The sequence below is a fragment of the Castor canadensis genome, chromosome 7 (assembly GCF_047511655.1).
Source record: "Castor canadensis chromosome 7, mCasCan1.hap1v2, whole genome shotgun sequence".
NCBI classification, from domain to species: domain Eukaryota; kingdom Metazoa; phylum Chordata; class Mammalia; order Rodentia; family Castoridae; genus Castor; species Castor canadensis.
Window position 1 is genome coordinate 62,313,532 of NC_133392.1, and position 18,204 is coordinate 62,331,735.

The window sequence follows — 18,204 nt, forward strand, 5'->3', positions numbered from 1 at the left end:
TTTTATGTTTAGAAATGTATCCATTTCTTCTAGATTTTCCAACTTATTGGAAAATAAAATTCAAAATATTCCCAAATAATCCTTAGGAATTCATTGGTATTTGCTGTGGTACTTGTTTTTCATCTCAAAGTTTATTAACTTCAGTCTTCTCTCTTTCTTTTAGTTAGTTTGACTAAAGATTTGTCAATCTTGTTTGTCTTTGGTTTCACTGATTCTTCATATTGCTCTTTTTGGGGAGGGTACAGAACTGGGCATTGAACTCAGGTCCTTGAGCTGGTTAGGCAAGCATGCTATCATCTGAACCATGCCCCCAAGTCCTTTGTGCTTCATTTTTCAGATAGGGTCTCATGTCTTTACCAAGGCCAACTTCAGACCACAGTCCTCCTACCTCCACTTCCACTGACACAGCTGGGATTACAGACACATCTGAACCTGTCTGTCCCTTTATGTCTACTAGTATTTGTTTTATGAAAGTGAATGCACTGACTAATTTTGGCTTAAAGTCTACTTTGTCGGATATTGGTATAGTTACTCCTGCTTGCTTTCCTCCTCTTTTACTTGGTATATCGTTTTCTATCCTTTCACTTTGTGTGTGCATCTTTGCCTATGAAATGTGTTTCTTGGGAACAACAAACAGTTGGATCTTGTGTTTTAATCCAATCAGCCAGTCTATGCATTTTCATTGGAGAGTTAAGTCAATTTTTTATTGAAAAATATTTGCTGATTTGATTTTTTTGTTGTCTTTTTTTTTCCCCTCTTATTGATTTGAGGACTGTTTCATTCTTTTCTTATACCCTTATTCATCTTAAGAGTTTGCTGGTTTACTGAGTTGAGCATGTTTGATTCTTTCTTAATTCTCATGTGTTCATCTATCTCTCTTGTGAAATTTATTCTTTATTCTCAGCTTTCATGTTAGTGACTGTCTTTCTTCCTCCTCTGTGTGTAGGGTTCCTTTAAGTATCTTCTGAAATGCTGACTGAGTGATCACCAATAGCTACAGTTTATGTTTATCTTGGAAGGTCTTCATTTCCCCATTGATTGCTGGATATAGTAACTTGGCTGGGGAAAGGAGAAAAAGAAACAAGATAGGAAAGAAGTGAAACATATATGGGAAGAAGGTATCAGAAATAATAGTGAAAGAAAACATGCTTTATCTCTACAGAGAAAAACACAGAAGATAAAAAAAAAAACAAAATAACAACATCAAAAAAGAAGTTAAAACACTATTCACAATAGCCAAGTTATGGAAACAGCCAAGATGCCCCACCACTGACGAATGGATTAAGAAAATGTGGTATCTATACACAATGGAATTTTATGCAGCCATGAAGAAGAACGAAATGTTATCATTCGCTGGTAAATGGATGGAATTAGAGAACATCATTCTGAGTGAGGTTAGCCTGGCTCAAAAGACCAAAAATCGTATGTTCTCCCTCATATGTGGACATTAGATCAAGGGCAAACACAACAAGGGGATTGGACTATGAGCACATGATAAAAGCGAGAGCACACAAGGGAGGGGTGAGGATAGGTAAGACACCTAAAAAACTAGCTAGCATTTGTTGCCCTTAATGCAGAGAAACTAAAGCAGATACCTTAAAGCAACTGAGGCCAATAGGAAAAGGGGAACAGGTACTAGAGAAAAGGTTAGATCAAAAAGAATTAACCTAGAAGGTAACACCCACGCACAGGAAATCAATGTGAGTCAATGCCCTGTATAGCTATCCTTATCTCAACCAGCAAAACCCCTTGTTCCTTCCTATTATTGCTTATACTCTCTCTACAACAAAATTAGAGATAAGGGCAAAATAGTTTCTGGTGGGTATTGAGCGGGGGGGGGGGGGGGGGGGCGGAGTGGGTGGTAAGGGAGGGGGTGGAGGCAGGGGGAAGAAATGAACCAAGCCTTGTATGCACATATGAATAATAAAAGAAAAATGAAAAAAAATAAGTTAAAAGAAAAGCTTCAGTCAATATTTCTTCCTTATTGAGGAGAGGATAGATTCTCTGCACCCCGGCTGTGCTTTTCAGATGGGACAGGTTTTCTTTGAAGTCCAAATAGGACTACAATACTATAATACTAAAATCCTTGGATTCCCTTTAGGCTTGCCTTATATGCTGTTAGCTGATATTTTAGTTCTACCATTTCTAAACTGAAATATAAAATAAATTTTTATCCAGTTATGCTCATCATTCTATTTATTTCTTATTGTTCTCTACAACTTACACTATCTTTCTTGCATCTCAGACTTTCAAGAGTCACTTTCCTTTTCCTGAAAAGAATATGTTTTCCTGAAACATACTCTGTAGAAGGTTCCTTTACTGCAGACATCTCATAGTGATAAATTGTCTACTTTTTTTCAATCTATAAAAGTCTTCATTTCACTTTTTTTTTTTCCAGTGCTGGCATTTGAATTCAGAGCCTACACATTGAGCCACTCCACCAGCCCTTTTTTGGGGGAGGAATTAGGGGGAAGGGTTTTTTTTCAAGATAGGATCTCGCAAACTATTTGCCCGGGTTGGCTTTGAACTGTGTCCTGATCTCTGCCTCCTGAGTAGCTAGGATTACAGGTATGAACCACCGGTGTCCAGCTTCACTTTTATTCTTTAAAATTTTTTTTTTCTACTAGGCATGGTGGCACATACCTTTAATTCCAGCACTTGGAGGCTGAGGCAGGAGAATTAGGAATTCAAGGACAATCTAGACTACATAGTGAGATCCTGTCTCCAAAAAAAGGTTTTCTTTTTATTTTGTTTTTCTCTGAGTACACAATTACAGATTCATGATTATTTCATCTTAGCACTTAGAAAATATTAGTCTTCTATCTTTTGGCTCCTGCTGTTGCTATTGAGATGTCTGTTGTCATAACTGTCAATCCTTTGTAGGTGACTTCAGTTAAGATTTTCTCTGTCTTTAGAGATGTGTAGATCTTGCTGTGTGCTTATTTTTATTTACTCTACAGGTATTTAATTTTCTTCCTCTTATTTATTGCTATTGCCTCAGCCCAAACTGCTCTAACTTTTTCAAATCTCCAATCTGTAGCATTCTACTTCTCCTTATGATAACCCATCCACACCTGGAAGTAGACAGGCTTTTTCTTGCATCAGGGCTTTGCTCTTCCTTTGACCTAGGAAAAAAGATGGGAAGAGCCTTCCCACCACTCTGCCTGCAAACTCTGACTGCTTACATCTCAACTCAATATAACTCCTTAGAGAGGCTTTCTCCTTGACCAAGCCCTTCCCTAGTCTAAATTGTCAAAACATTTATTTACTCTATGCTACAGAGCACCATTTTCCCTATGCTTAGTCCTTGTCTCTCTAACTGTATACTGATATGTTATTTGTTAATTCTGTTTTCCACGTTTGTCTATAAACTATAATGGAGCAAAGACCACATCTGATTTTATTTACCACTCTACAGTCAGAGCTTAGCACAGACCTCATCCTAAATTTCTGTTGAATAAACAAATGACCAAATACAAACCCAACTTCCTTTACACAGTATATAACAGTACTTCTAGATCTAGCCCCTGTCTACTTTGCAGCCTCATCTCCCAACTACCTTTGCCCCCTTCCTATCTCACACTTTATTTAAAAGTATCCTCTTCCATGCCCTAGTGACTTTGCCCTTGTTTCTTATTCTCTTTCCCTAAAATGCTACTCCCTTAGTCTGCAAATTCTATCCAGAAAGAAACCTCTGTAAAGCCTTCCTTTACAAAATTTGCCCACATGTGGGCAGAGCTGTTTGACCCATTTATGCCCCTAGCATCTCAATCATAGCCTGTCCCCCAGAACACTCTAATTACTTTATCTGTAAGATGAAGCCCTAAGGCCTCCTGCTCCTCACACACTGAGCAGTCAAGGGGACAGACCGAAATGCCTTAGAGAGGAGGAAGTGATGGTACCAGGTCTTTGAGGAGATGAAAGGAGTTAGGAGAGTAAGCAAAGGTCTGAGCCTTGTGAGAGATAACATGTGCCATTCTTCAGAAAAAGGATGAAATCAAGTGGGGTGGGGGACAGGAAAATAGGTAAATTGTGAGAAAAAGGAAGAAGTCAGTGAGTTGGATCCTGTTCTCAGTAAGACATGAGAAATCTCTTCTACTTAGAGGGAACAAGGGTGCAAGCTTGAGCAGGTAATAGGCAGGACACAAGAGCATAATGTTCAGCACCTAGGTCCTAACAATGACTGTGAGGGAGTAAGTAAAAGGCTCCTGAAACAAATTCCTCACCTGGCTATGCCTTATCAAACCAAAGGATGCAACAGTAAGTGCAGCAACACTGTCTCAGCTCTGCAGCTAGAGGAAAAAACCTGAACTAAGTGATTTCATCCTCTTTACGGTCAGAAACTTCACAGTCAATCATTTGAAGGGATCCTTTCATTTATAATATATGAGAGCATACTGAGAACGTTGAGTGTGTGTATTTTCGTTACAATGCACTCCCCCCCTCGCCTCTTGTTTTCAGCTGCGCCTCTTCACACACAAAGAAACATAAAGATTGAATGGACCTTAAAAATAGGGCCAATGTCTTACTCACTTCTGTATCAACTTGCACAGCCTTGCAAAACTACCTTGCATAAAGGAGGCATTCAAACAGTTTTTAAAGAGGTGTCTTTTGAAAATTATAGATCTGGAAGGGAAATTTAAAGTCTTCGGAAATAACACACACACACACACAGATCTTCCTGTGAAGAGAAAAGGACAACAGAAAAGATAAAACAGAGCAATGAAAAAGATGGGAACTACTCAAAATGATGCTGGTTGATTACACTAGTAAGTGGTATTTTACCTTTTAACTTACAAAGCCTTGACAACAGGCAGTAGACAGAATATGTAAGGGTCGGCTCTGTGGGGAAATGAAGGATGTAGTTACCTTCAGATCCCTTAGCTTTCCATGAGTGTGGGGCAAATCATGTCTTACTTACCACTGTAGTCCAGAGCTCTTATTTTTTTCCAGTGTCAGACCTATCCATGAAGACCTATACAACTAAGGGTTTAACCATTTAAACAAAAGGTAAACTTCCAAAAGAAACACAGTAATAATTTTATTGTTCTTTCCCAGTGACTATTCCTTTTCCCTCTGGGAGCCACTAAGAACATGGTAAACCAAAATTGTCCAGTCTCTACCATAGATATGTTAAAAACAGAATTGAAAATAAAAAGAAAAAAGAAAGATTAAAAAAATACAGAATTAAACCTCTAGATTAGGAAATTTTCCCTATTTTGTGTAACAAAATATTATCATACCAATTAATTTTTCATATACTTTCCTGTTAACTACATGCACATAGGCTAGCACAGATTGTAGTCTTGCAACAGTAAGATTTAAATTGCATAACTAAATGGTAATATCTATCTTTTACACACATTGCAAAGATTAAATGATAATAATATGATTGCGTATGTGTGTGTGTAAGATTCTGGAAGTCAAACCCAGGCTTGGCCTTAAGCATGCTAAGCATGAGTTCTGCTACTAAGCTTTACTTGCAATCAAAAGTGTTAATCAAAAGTAAATGCTAATCAAAAATTAGGTCATAATTTCAAAAAAAAAAGCAATGTAACAACGGCACCAAATTTCCCATCACAAAAGATATGGAAACAAATGAACATAGGTCAGGCTGAATAGCTATGATGCCCTGCTAATTATATGGTTAATCAAGAAAATAAAAATCCATTACTTTAATTAATTAATTATTTTTTTTTTGCAGTACTGGGGCTTGAACTCAGGGCCTACACCTTGAGCCACTCCACCAGCCCTTTTTTGTGAAGGGTTTTTTTGAGATAGGGTCTTGCAGAACTATTTGCCCAGGCCGGCTTCAAACTGCATTCCTCTTAATCTCTGCCTTCTGAGTAGCTAAGATTACAGGTATGAGCCACTGGTGCCTAGCTGACTTTAATACTTTTTTTTTTTTTTGGCAGTAATGGGGTTTGAACTCAGGGCCTTGTGCTTGCTAGGCAGGTATTCTACCACTTGAACTATGCCTCCATTCTCTTTGCTTCTATTTTGTTTTTCAGATGGCATCATGCATTAGCCTGGCTGGCTCTGGACCTTGATTCTCCTACCTCTGCTTCCCAAGTAGCTGGGATTACATGTGTATGCCACCATGGCTTGCTTGTTTTTTGATAAGAGTCTCAAACTACAATCCTTCTGTCTCTGTCCTCTGAGTAGCTGGGATTACAGGTTTGTGCCACCATATCCAGCATGACTTTTTAATAATAATACATTTTAAAAGTGAGTCAGCACAAAAGAATTTAAAAAACAGTTCTATCCACAATAGCCAAAAGGTGAAAACAATCTAAATGTTCACCAAATAATGACTGGATAAATAAAATGTAGTATCTCCACTCAATGGAGTATTATTCAACCACAAAGAGGAATAAAGTACTGATGCATGACACAGTGTGGATGAACCATGAGCACATTACACTATGGGCAAGGAAGGGGGGAGGTGTGTTCAGTGGCAGCTCTGTGGTAGAGTTCTTGCCTGGCATGTATGAGGGCCTGGGTTCAATTTCCAGAATCACAAAAAAAACCCAAAACAACAACAAAAAAACCCCTCAACACTATGCTAAGTAAAAGAAGACAGATATGAAAGGCCATATATTGTATGATCTCATTTATAGGAAACAGCCAGAATAGGCAAATTCATAGAGACAAAGACTAGCTAGTAGTTGCCAGAAGTTATGAAGAGGGACATGGGAAAAAAACTGTATTTAATAGATGTGGAATTTCTTTCTGGGGTAAAAAAAAAAAAAAAAAAAACTAGAACTAGACAGTGATAATTGTTGCACAGTTTTGTGAAAGTACCAATTGACACTGATTTATACATGGTTAAAATAATTGGTTTTATGTTATGTAAATTTTGCACTTTCAAAAACATTTGGCCAAGTCTCCATTTGACCCCAGGAATAAGAATGGGAATGCAGTCTATCCTGAGCTCTCTGAACTTTTCCTGATCTACAAAATGGGCATAATAGTCATCTTGTACTCATGGTGCAAGCTTTAGTAGTGGTATACCACTTAAATCCGGTGCCAGGCAAGAGCAAACACTAACCAAAAGTGAGTTATAATCTCCCCAGAAACTACGCAATCTTAAATGTTGGAAATAAACTCTTAGACTAGAAGTTTCACAATGTAGTCTGTGGACCTCTGGAGGTCCCTGAGGCCAAAGCTATTTTAAAATACTAGCTGGAGGTGTAGTTCCGTGGTACAGTGCATGCTTAGCATGTATGAGGTCCTGGGTTCAATCCCCAGCACACACACACACTCATTCTCTCTCTCTCTCTACACACACACACTCACATACACACACACACACATATGCATACATGTATATTCATACACACACACACACACATAGTAGTTATAGCACATTATTTGCCTTTTTCATTGATGGTGCAAAAGCAATGGGAGGATAAAACTGCTCTCATTTCAGCATGAATTACAGCAAAAATTGTATTATCAGTGGTAAATTCTACACTATACATTCATAGTTTTCAAAAAATCAGTTTCATTTATCCTAAATGAAGCAGCAAAATGATAAATATTATTAACTTTCATCCCTGGTATACACATCCTTTTACTATTCTGCGTGGTGAAATGGCAGGATGCATGCAGCACTTGGCTGTGCCCCTAAACAGACATCTGTCTGGAAAAGAAGCACTTGTGAGTGGTCTCAATTGGGAGCTGAACTAGTCTTGATCCATGGAGCACCATTTTTACTTGAAAGAACAACTGACAGACAAATTATGGTTATTCTGACTTGGCTATTTGGCAGACATTGTCTCAAAAAAGAACTTTAAGGAAAACAATTGTCAGCATTTTCTGACAATAATAAAGTTTGAGCTTCCAAACTAAAATTAGAATTTTAGAAAATGTGTATCTGCCACCATGAGCTTAACAACTTCCAAGGCTTAAAAATTCTGACGGTATTGGTGGATTTATTAATACATATTCTTAAAACTACACAAAGAAATGTGTCAATATTTAGAAAATCTGTATAACTCACTAACCACTGTTTTCTTTTTTTTTTTTCCTTCTAGTGCTGGGAATTGATGCTGCATCTTTACACATGCTAGGCAAGTGTTCTGTTACTGAACTACAACCCTAGCCACAAACCACTATTTTTTAAAAGACTAGCATTACAAAATTATACATGGGTTAAAAATTCAGTGAAAATGCAAGACAGACCAATAGATTTTAAGGCAGTATGAAATGCTCATTGGTATGGCTTCAGATTCCTCATTGTGACTAATCTTTAAGAAACTATGACTTGTCAAATTTCAGAGTTGCATGAAATAGCCACAATTATCTGAAAAGGATATTAACATAACAACCACATATCTGTGTGAGGCTGAATTTTTATAGGGTTCAATTGAACAATATTTCGCAACAGAGTGAATGCAGAAGCAGACATGAGAACCCAGCTGCCTTCTATCAAAGAAGCTACAAAAATGCAAAACCATGTGCCTATTCTTTCACTACAATTTTTGGTTTGAATAATGGAGTGATTTTTCATGAAAATTATTTATATAAATAAGAAATGGTTTTATTACTATTTTTTGGCAGTACTGGGGTTTGAGCTCAGGTCCTCAGGGCCTCATGTTTACTAGGGGCATGTGCTCTACCACTTAAACCATGCCCCCAGTCCTTTATTGCTTCAGTTGTTTTTCAGATAGGGTCTTGTGTTTTTACCCAGGGCCCACCTCCAACCACAAACTTCCTACCCAATGCATCCCACATACCTAGAAACATAGGCACGCACCACCACACCTGGTGTAGATTGAGATGGGGTCTCCTAACTTTTTGCCTAGGCTGGCTTTGAACTGCAATCCTCCTGATCTCTGCCTCCCAAGTAGATGAGATTACAGGCATGAGCTACTGTGCCCAGCCTTATTATTATTTTTAAAGGAATTAACAGATTAAATTTCTCAGTTTTAATTTCTAATAAGGTAAATATCAATGGATTATAACCCATAAAAACAAAAGCTATTTGGGGTTCTCATAATTTTTAAGAAATTGAAGCAATTATGAGACAAAACCTTTGAAGACTATTATCTTGTATCTTAGATCATTCATTATTTCTGTTCACAACACTGGAAAGTAGGGCTGGAGGGGAAGCTCAAGCAGTAGAGCACCTGCCTAGCAAGCATGAAGCCCTGAGTTCAAACCCCATTAACATCCTCTCCCAGAAAAAGAAAAAGAAAATTAATCTACCCCATCTACAGTAGATCTACAATACTGTGAAGCCATGACTTAGGACACAAAGTATCTATACCAGATATCAAATTCCAACATGGTAGAAGTGTTTTGGGATGTTCTAGTATATGAATGAATATTAAGGAGCAATCTGCCCCCAGTTTTTAGGTAGTATAACTAGTATGCCCTTTAGACACATGTCAGCTATCTAGAAAAAGAAAAATCTGGCACTGAACACAAAAAAATAGATTCTATATGATACTATACAATATTTCCTCTATTACCCTCAAAATTCACTTCCAAGTAGATCGAGGTAAGAGATAATTGAGAATATCAATTCAAATTCAGATAAAAGAAAGCTTGTAAGAAAGCAAATAAATTTGGGGAGGTCTACTTAAGATTTTCTCTCAAGGATTTCTAACTCAGTGTGAGCCCTGTTCTACCCTGCCCTAATGAAAAGACCACACAAAAACAAACTTCCAATTTAAGATGTGTGTCTTTACACACCAAAAGCCCTATGTCAACTAATAAATGCCACTAACATTGAAAATGCCAGTGGAGGCCTAGGCCAGGCTCAGAAACAGTCTTGATTACAGACTGAGACTCCCTAGAAGAGATGTAGGTGTGAAAATCATAAAAATGAAAAATTATAGTTTTTGATGATGTTAGTATGTGCCAAGTACTGTTTATACAGATTAATTTAGTCTTAATACTTCTTTAACAGCAAAATTTCCATCCTGTTTTTCCTGGTATTCACTACATCTGCATTACATTGTGTCTGAAACTCTCATCCTAAAAGGCCATCCTTTCTGCCTCCTGTGATCCAGGAAAATACAAAAAAAGCACTGAGTTCCACAAAAAATTGTTTGTCGCTATCAATATCTACTATCCTCAAAGTCAGATACTTTTTCCTACAGTAAATTCTTCTTTCAAGATACTAACTTACTTTATTTTTTTTTAAACAAAGGAAGATCTAGGCATGGCATACATGCCTATAATTCCAGCACTCAGGAGGCTGAGACAGGAAGAGGAAGTTCAAAGGCAGCCCTCATGAGCTACATAAGTGAGACTTTGTCTCAAAAAAAAAAAAAATTGACTCTTAGAAATAATAAGATCAAAAGGAGTTAAAACAAATTGAATTTCCACGAAGTTTTTAAGCACTTCTCAACTGAAACACGTAAGGATTCCAGAATATACCTGTTGGAGCCATCTTTCATGTGGACTTTGGCATAAAGGACGTCCACCATACCAGGGTCATCATTCATGTATTCTATACCTTCCATCTCCACTTCCAAGGGTTTGCCCCCAGAAATTTCACTGCAAGAGAAAAGAAAATGTTAGATTTTTACAACTGTTGAAGTGAAGAGGGATATTATAATATGAAACATGGTTAATTATCCTTCTGATTTCTAATTTAAAACTATTCAATACATACAAGTGAAAAAAATAGGAAAGTTCTGGTGTCATTCTATATTTACCCTAATATTCATTTATTAGCTCTCAATAAGAGAAAAAGCCAAGGGATGATAGTTCTGATTGGCAAAGACATTCACTTCTCTCCTCACTGTTTCTACAAGTTACAAACAGCATTTCACTTGTATGACAAGGGTAGATGTGTACACTAGTATCATGTCTTCAGGAGGAATCTCACAATATTTATGAAATAATAGGTTTCAATAACAGAAACCTTTTCCCCAAGCAATTCCATTTTAGGAGCCCATCCTAAGGAAACAGTCATGAATTCAGCTACATAACCAACCATAGTTGATGAACCAAAGCTGTTCTTTATAAAAGAATGCCAATGGGCTGGGGATGTAACTCAGTGTTAAGTGATCATGCCTAGTATACACAAGGCCCTGGGCTCCATTCCCAGAACTATAAGAAACAACAACAATTCCCACCAAGAAAATGGAGAAGGAATACCAACGTAAGAATATCTCCATTTGACAATCCCTGATAACATAATGGATCTAGACAATGATCACTGATGGTTGCTAAAACTGAAGCAGAGGACTAGGGAAAACATAAAAAGATCCCTAAAAAGGAGTGCTCTAGAAACAATGGGTCATGGTCACTATACTTGTACCCAGTGATCAAGCTTAACATCCCACAAAAACAGACACAACCTAGAGAGTACGTACCTTCTAATACAATGCAGCAAGAAAATACTAGGCTGGGCATGGTGGTGCCTGCCTGTAATTATAGCACTCAGGCGGTTGAGGGAGGAGGGCTGCAAGTTCAAGGCCAGCATAGGCTACATGGTAAGATTCTGCCTTTAAAAAAATTCATACTCATGAATTTTTACTCATGAGCAACAACTTATGCATAGGGGTTTTCACTGTGCCTCTGCTTAGAATAGCAAAAGATTAGCAACACCACTTGTAAGTTCAATAACAAGGGACTGATTAAATAAATTGGAATACTATGAGCAATAAATACTCCATAAATGTGACAAAGGAAGCTTTTTGGGTACTGATAGGTAATGATTATACTTTGAAGTTTTAAAAAGGCTGCACTGTATATGTGTATGTTGTATTATTGGGCAAAATATAGAGGGTTGGCAGAGTGACCCAAGTAGTAAGAGCACCTGCCTAACAAGTGCAAGGCCCTGAGTTCAATCCCCAGTTCTGCCAAGAGAAAAAAAAAGAAAAAAACCAGGATAAAAAATGCCTCCAGATAAGAGAGCGGGTGGTTGGCGGGTTGGTGGTGGTAAGGAAACTCTTTGCACATAATCTGAACCTTTTAAATTTTGAACCATCTAAATGTGTTAACCATTAAAAAGTTAAAAAAAAAAACCCACAAAAGAAACTAAATACAAAAGTTCACATACCAAAAGAACAAGCAAAACCAACCCGTGGTAACAGAAATCAGAACAGTGGATATTTCTACAAGTGAATTTACTGGGAAAAGGCAGGAGGGAGCTTCACAGGGTAAAACTCCTCATCCTGGCTTGGGTGAAGTTCCATGTTGTGCACATTTGCTGTCAAAACTTTTCAGCTGCTGGGCGCTAGTGGCTCACACCTGTAATCCTAGCTACTCAGGAGACAGAGATCAAGAGGATCATGGTTCAAAGCCAGCAAATACTTCCCAAGACCCTATCTCGAAAAAATCCTTCACAAAAAAGAGCTGGTGGAGTGGCTCAAGGTGTAGGCCCTAAGTTCAAACCCCACTTACCCACTCCCCCAAAAAAAACCCACCTTTTCAACCACACTTAACATCTGTGGGTTTTATTATAAGTAAATTACACCTTAAAGAAAAACATACATGTTTTTCTGAACCATGTAAATGTATGGAAGTATACTTCAAAGTGCTAATACTAATTATCTTTAAGTAATTATCACTTGTAAGATTACAAGTGATATTTTATCTTGAAAATTAATATGCATTAATTTTCTGTTACATAAACCCCACCATCCTGTTTTCTTCCCAGATTGCTTAAACAGACATATACTTCAGCCAGAAAAGGCTGTGTTATGCAAGCTAAAACTCAGTTCACTACACATAGCACTGTAAAGCTAGACCCCATCAGACTTACTCCCATTTCCCCAATGCCTGGAGTAATGTCTCATCTAAAATGGGTGTTCAATAAATCTCTGATGAACACAAAATCATAAAGGAGGAAGCTGATCTAGACAATTTTGAGAATAATGTGGTGACAGAAAAAAAAATGCAGCATCTCAGGAAGGCTGAGATGACAAGATGCAAGTTTTAGGCAATAGGGCGAGACCAATCTTAAAAACAAAACCAAAAAAAGTGTAGGGCACCAGTGGCTCATGCCTGTAATCCTAGCTACTCAAAAGGAAGAGATCAGAGAACCTTGATTAGAAGCCACTCCCAGGCAAATAATCTGCGAGACCCTACCTCAAAAATATCACAAAAAAGAGCTAATGGAATGGCTCAAGTGGTAGAATGCCTGCCTAGCAATCATGAGGCCTGGTACCATCAAAAAAGAAAAAAGAGTTGAATATAAAAAGTGGTAGTGATTCAAAAACAAAAAGATTTTAGGATCCATCAAAAAACAATTTAGAAAGTTGTCCAAATTTTCCAAAATATTAAAACCTCTTGATATTAAACCTAGGCCATATGAATGCTCTTTATAGCAAAGGAATCCTAATTTGGGTAAAGATTCCTTTAAAACTTCATGGCCCCTAGCAAGCACAACACCCTGAGTTCAAACCCCAGTGCCACCAAAAAAACAACAAAAAAACTTCATGGCCATATTATTATACAAAATCCAGAAATTTTCTCAGTAATACATTAGTCAAATACCTGCTTATGAAAAAAAAAATTTAGGGCCCTAATCCTAAATCTCCTTGTACCTTCCTCTAAAAAGTGGAACATTTCAAAACAAGCCAAGCTCATCTGAGGCCTGTACCTTCCATCAAAAATACAGTATATCTCAATTCCACATACTAGTCACAGAATTCAATATGGGAAACCGCCATTCAAGGCCAGGCATGGTGGTAGTCATCCATTACCCAGGAAGCATAAATAAGAGTATCTCAGTCCAGGTTGGCCTACACATAAATGACAAACTCTATCCAAAAAATAACTAAAACTAAAGGACTAGGGGCATGGCTCAAGCGGCAGAGAACCTGCCGAGCAATCATAAGGCCTTGAGATGATTCCAAGATGGCGGCTAGAGGGAGGAAGCAGAAAGCGTGCCTCCTAAAGTAAAATCTTAGAGAGACGCTGGAGATACACCTTACAGGAAAAACCACCGAGAAGAGGCAAAACTTTGACTCCTCCACACCTCCCGCACGGGCATAGCATCTCCACTTCACATTAAACGGAGAAACCAGGAGGGCTTCCGCACTGCCGCCAGACAGCAGTGCCCAGATGGCTTGGGAAGACGCAGACCACAAGGTGAGCTAAGCAGTACGCAGTACTCCCACAGACAACCCTGGGCCAGATCAGCATAGCCCCCTGGACAGACCGACCCCCACCCAGGGAAAAAAGAAAAAAAAAACTGAATAATAAGCAATAACAACAAAAAAGACAGTTAGCAAAGAGGGCAAGGTGTCCTGAGCGCCGAAGGGGGGGAGGGGAAATCCCCCACAACAAGCCAGCTGGAAAAGGAAGGAGCGGCGACACACGCCCAGCAAACAGGAGCAGGAAAGCTTGTAAAAGTGGCAGTGGGAGGAAAACTCCACAGGAGAGGGGGGAAGACCCACTTCCCATGTGAACAGTAAATAAACATGCAGCCCTAAGAAAGCTGGTATAGTGTCACCTCCCCCAGTGTGCTTGGAAAGGGGAAAGCTTGCAGCAGTGGCTCAAGCAAGGGAGAACTCTAAGTAAACAAAGCCTGCAGGGCCAGGTAAGTGTTAAGCTCACTCCAGAGATCTGCATAAATAAACCCTCCAGCAACAGCAGGCTGACAGCAGCCGGCAGGTGACCTGCAGCCTCATACAGCCATTCACAGAACTGTCTCCAGACTCTTCTTTTTTTCTTTCTTCCTTTGATGAGACAACAACCAAACTACACATGCATGCTGAAACACTTACTGAAAATGTATTGCATTTGAACTTGGGACACTTTGTGGGGTTTTTATTTTGTTTTGTGTTGTTTTCTTTTTAGTTTCTTTTTCCCCTTTGATGAGACAATGACAGAACTACTTCTGAGACACCATCTCCAGGATTGGAGGCTGAGGAACAAACACCAAAATTATTAAGACTGAAACTTTATTGCATTTGAACTTGGAGATTTTTTTTTTCATTTATTTATTTTTTAGTTTTTATTTTCAATCCTCTCTCTAATGCCTGTTCAGCTTACTGTTGATTAGTACACTATTTCTCCCTGTTTATATCTTTTGTTTGTTTTGGTTTTTTCTACTTGTTTATTTGTTTTTCCCTTTTTCTTTAACTTCTTTGCTTTCCATCTCCTCTCACCCTTCCATTCTAAATATCACCACTGTTATTATTACAAGCTAGAAAATACTTAATTGCACACAGTACAGGGACAATAACAACACCAAGAGCAATGACAGGAAGACAGAAAAAACAGGGAAACCAGTTTCCCCACAGTAAAAAATTAGTACAGGAACCAGAGGGAAATAAAGAAAACAGATACTCAGATGCAGACTCCAACAAAATAAAGATAAACTATGCCAAAGAACCCAATGAAGCCCACAAGAACAATCTAAAAGAAGAAATACTACAGGTAATCAGTGAAAATTTTATAGAGATGATACTGGATATGGTCAACCAAAATGTACGGGAGACACTCAAGAAATTCCAAGACAACAAAAATAAAGAATTTGAAAAAGCACAAGAAGAAATAAAAGAAACCAGGGGTAGTTCCACATACAAAAATCAATAAACGTAATAAACCACATTAACAGAAGCAAAGACAAAAACCACTTGATCATCTCAATAGATGCAGAAAAAGCCTTTGATAAGATCCAGCACCATTTCATGATAAAAGCTCTAAGAAAACTAGGAATAGAAGGAAAGTACCTCAACATCATAAAAGCTATATATGACAAACCTACAGCCAGCATTATACTTAATGGAGAAAAACTGAAACCATTCCCTCTAAAATCAGGAACTAGACAAGGATGCCCACTATCTCCACCCCTATTCAACATAGTACTGGAATTCCTAGCCAGAGCAATTAGGCAAGAAGAAGGAATAAAAGGAATACAAATAGGTAAAGAAACTGTCAAAATATCCCTATTTGCAGACGACATGATCCTATACCTGAAAGACCCAAAAAACTATACTCAAAAGCTCCTAGACACCATCAATAGCAATAGCAAGGTAGCAGGATATAAAATCAACATAGAAAAATCATTAGCATTTCTATACACTAAGAATGAACAAACTGAGAAAGAATATATGAAAACAATTCCACTTACAATAGCCTCAAAAAAAATCAAATACCTAGGTGTAAACCTAACAAAAGATGTGAAAGATCTCTATAAGGAAAACTATACACTTCTGAAGAAAGAGATTGAGGAAGACTATAGAAAGTGGAGAGATCTCCCATGCTCATGGATTGGTAGAATCAACATAGTAAAAATGTCTATACTCCCAAAAGTAATCTACATGTTTAATGCAATTCCCATCAAAATTCCAATGACATTCATTAAAGAGATTGAAAAATCTACCATTAAATTTATATGGAAACACAAGAGGCCACAAATAGCCAAGGCAATGCTCAGTCAAAAGAACAATGCTGGAAGTATCACAATACCTGACTTCAAACTATATTACAAAGCAATAACAATAAAAACAGCATGGTACTGGCACAAAAACAGACTAGAAGACCAGTGGAACAGAATAGAGGAACCAGATATGAAGCCACACAACTATAACCAACTTGTCTTTGACAAAGGCGCTAAAAATATATGATGGAGAAAAAGCAGCCTCTTCAACAAAAACTGGTCAGCAGTCTGCAAAAAACTGAAACTAGATCCATTTATATCACCCTATACCAAAATTAACTCAAAATGGATCAAAAATCTTAATATCAGACCCCAAACTCTAGAGCTGATACAGGAAAGAGTAGGAAGTACTCTGGAATTAATAGGTATAGGTAAGAACTTTCTCAATGGAACCCCAGCAGCACAGCAACTAAGAGATAGCATAGATAAATGGTACGTCATAAAACTAAAAGGTTTCTGCTCAACAAAAGAAACGGTCTCAAAACTGAAGAGAACACCCACAGAGTGGGAGAAAATATTTGCCAACTACATATCAGACAAAGGACTGATAACCAGAATATATAGGGAACTTAAAAAACTAAATTCTCCCAAAATTAATGAACCAATAAAGAAATGGGCAAGTGAACTAAACAGAACTTTCTCAAAAGAAGAAATTCAAATGGCCAAAAAACACATGAAAAAATGCTCACCATCCCTAGCAATAAAGGACATGCAAATTAAAACCACACTAAGATTCCACCTCACCCCTGTTAGAATAGACATCATTAACAACACCACTAACAACAGGTGTTGGTGAGGATGTGGGGAAAAAGGAACTCTCTTACACTGCTGGTGGGAATGTAAACTAGTACAACCACTCTGGAAAAAAATTTGGAGGCTACTTAAAAAGCTAAACATTGATCTATCATATGATCCAGCAATACCACTCTTGGGGATATACCCAAAAGACTGTGACACAGGTTACTCCAGAGGCACCTGCACACCCATGGTTCACTGCAGTACTATTCACAATAGTCAAGTTATGGAAATAGCCAAGATGCCCCACTACTGACGAATGGATCAAGAAAATGTGGTATTTATACACAATGGAATTTTATGCAGCCATGACGAAGAATGAAATCTTATCATTTGCTGGTAAATGGATGGAATTAGAGAACATCATTCTAAGTGAGGTTAGCCTGGCCCAAAAGACCAAAAATCATATGTTCTCCCTTATATGCGGACATTAGATCAAGAGCAAACACAACAAGGGGACTGGACTTTAATCACATGATAAAGTGAGAGCACACAAGGGAGGTATGAGGATAGGGAAGACACCTAAAAAACTAGATAGCATTTGTTGCCCTCAATGCAGAGAAACTAAAGCAGATACCTTAAAGCTACTAAGGCCAATAGGAGAAGGGGACCAGAACTAGAGAAAAGGTTAGATCAAGAAGAATTATTCTAGAAGGTAACACACATGCACAGGAAATCAATGCGAGTTAACTCCCTGTATAGCTATCCTTATCTCAACTATCAAAAACCCTTGTTCCTTCCTATAATTGCTTATACTCTCTCTTCAACAAAATTAGAGATAAGGGCAAAATAGTTTCTGCCAGGCATCGAGGGGGTGGGGGGGAGAGAGACAGGGTGGGGGCCTAAGGAAGGGGGTGGGGGAAGGGGGGAGAAATGACCCAAACATTGTATGCACATATGAACTAAAAAAAAAAAAAACAAAGGCCTTGAGTTCAAACTCCCACCCCTACAAGAACAAAAAAGACATTCAAGAAAAACGTGCTTGAAGAAAAAATTTCATATCATGTTTTGTTTTAAGAAACAGGGTCTCTCTATGTTGCTTAGGCTGG

General features: G+C 38.1%; 1 protein-coding gene across 7 annotated transcripts in view; it reads right to left on the minus strand.

Annotated features, from left to right (window-relative positions):
* Ascc1 (activating signal cointegrator 1 complex subunit 1) overlaps positions 1–18,204 on the minus strand; it is a 142,331-nt gene that overhangs the window by 38,971 nt on the left and 85,156 nt on the right. For all 7 annotated transcript variants that reach the window (XM_020161910.2, XM_074079088.1, XM_074079090.1 and 4 more), the window contains exon 7: positions 10,393–10,512. In XM_020161910.2, coding sequence (XP_020017499.2) covers positions 10,393–10,512 — 120 coding nt within the window. The remainder of the gene's footprint in view (positions 1–10,392; positions 10,513–18,204) is intronic.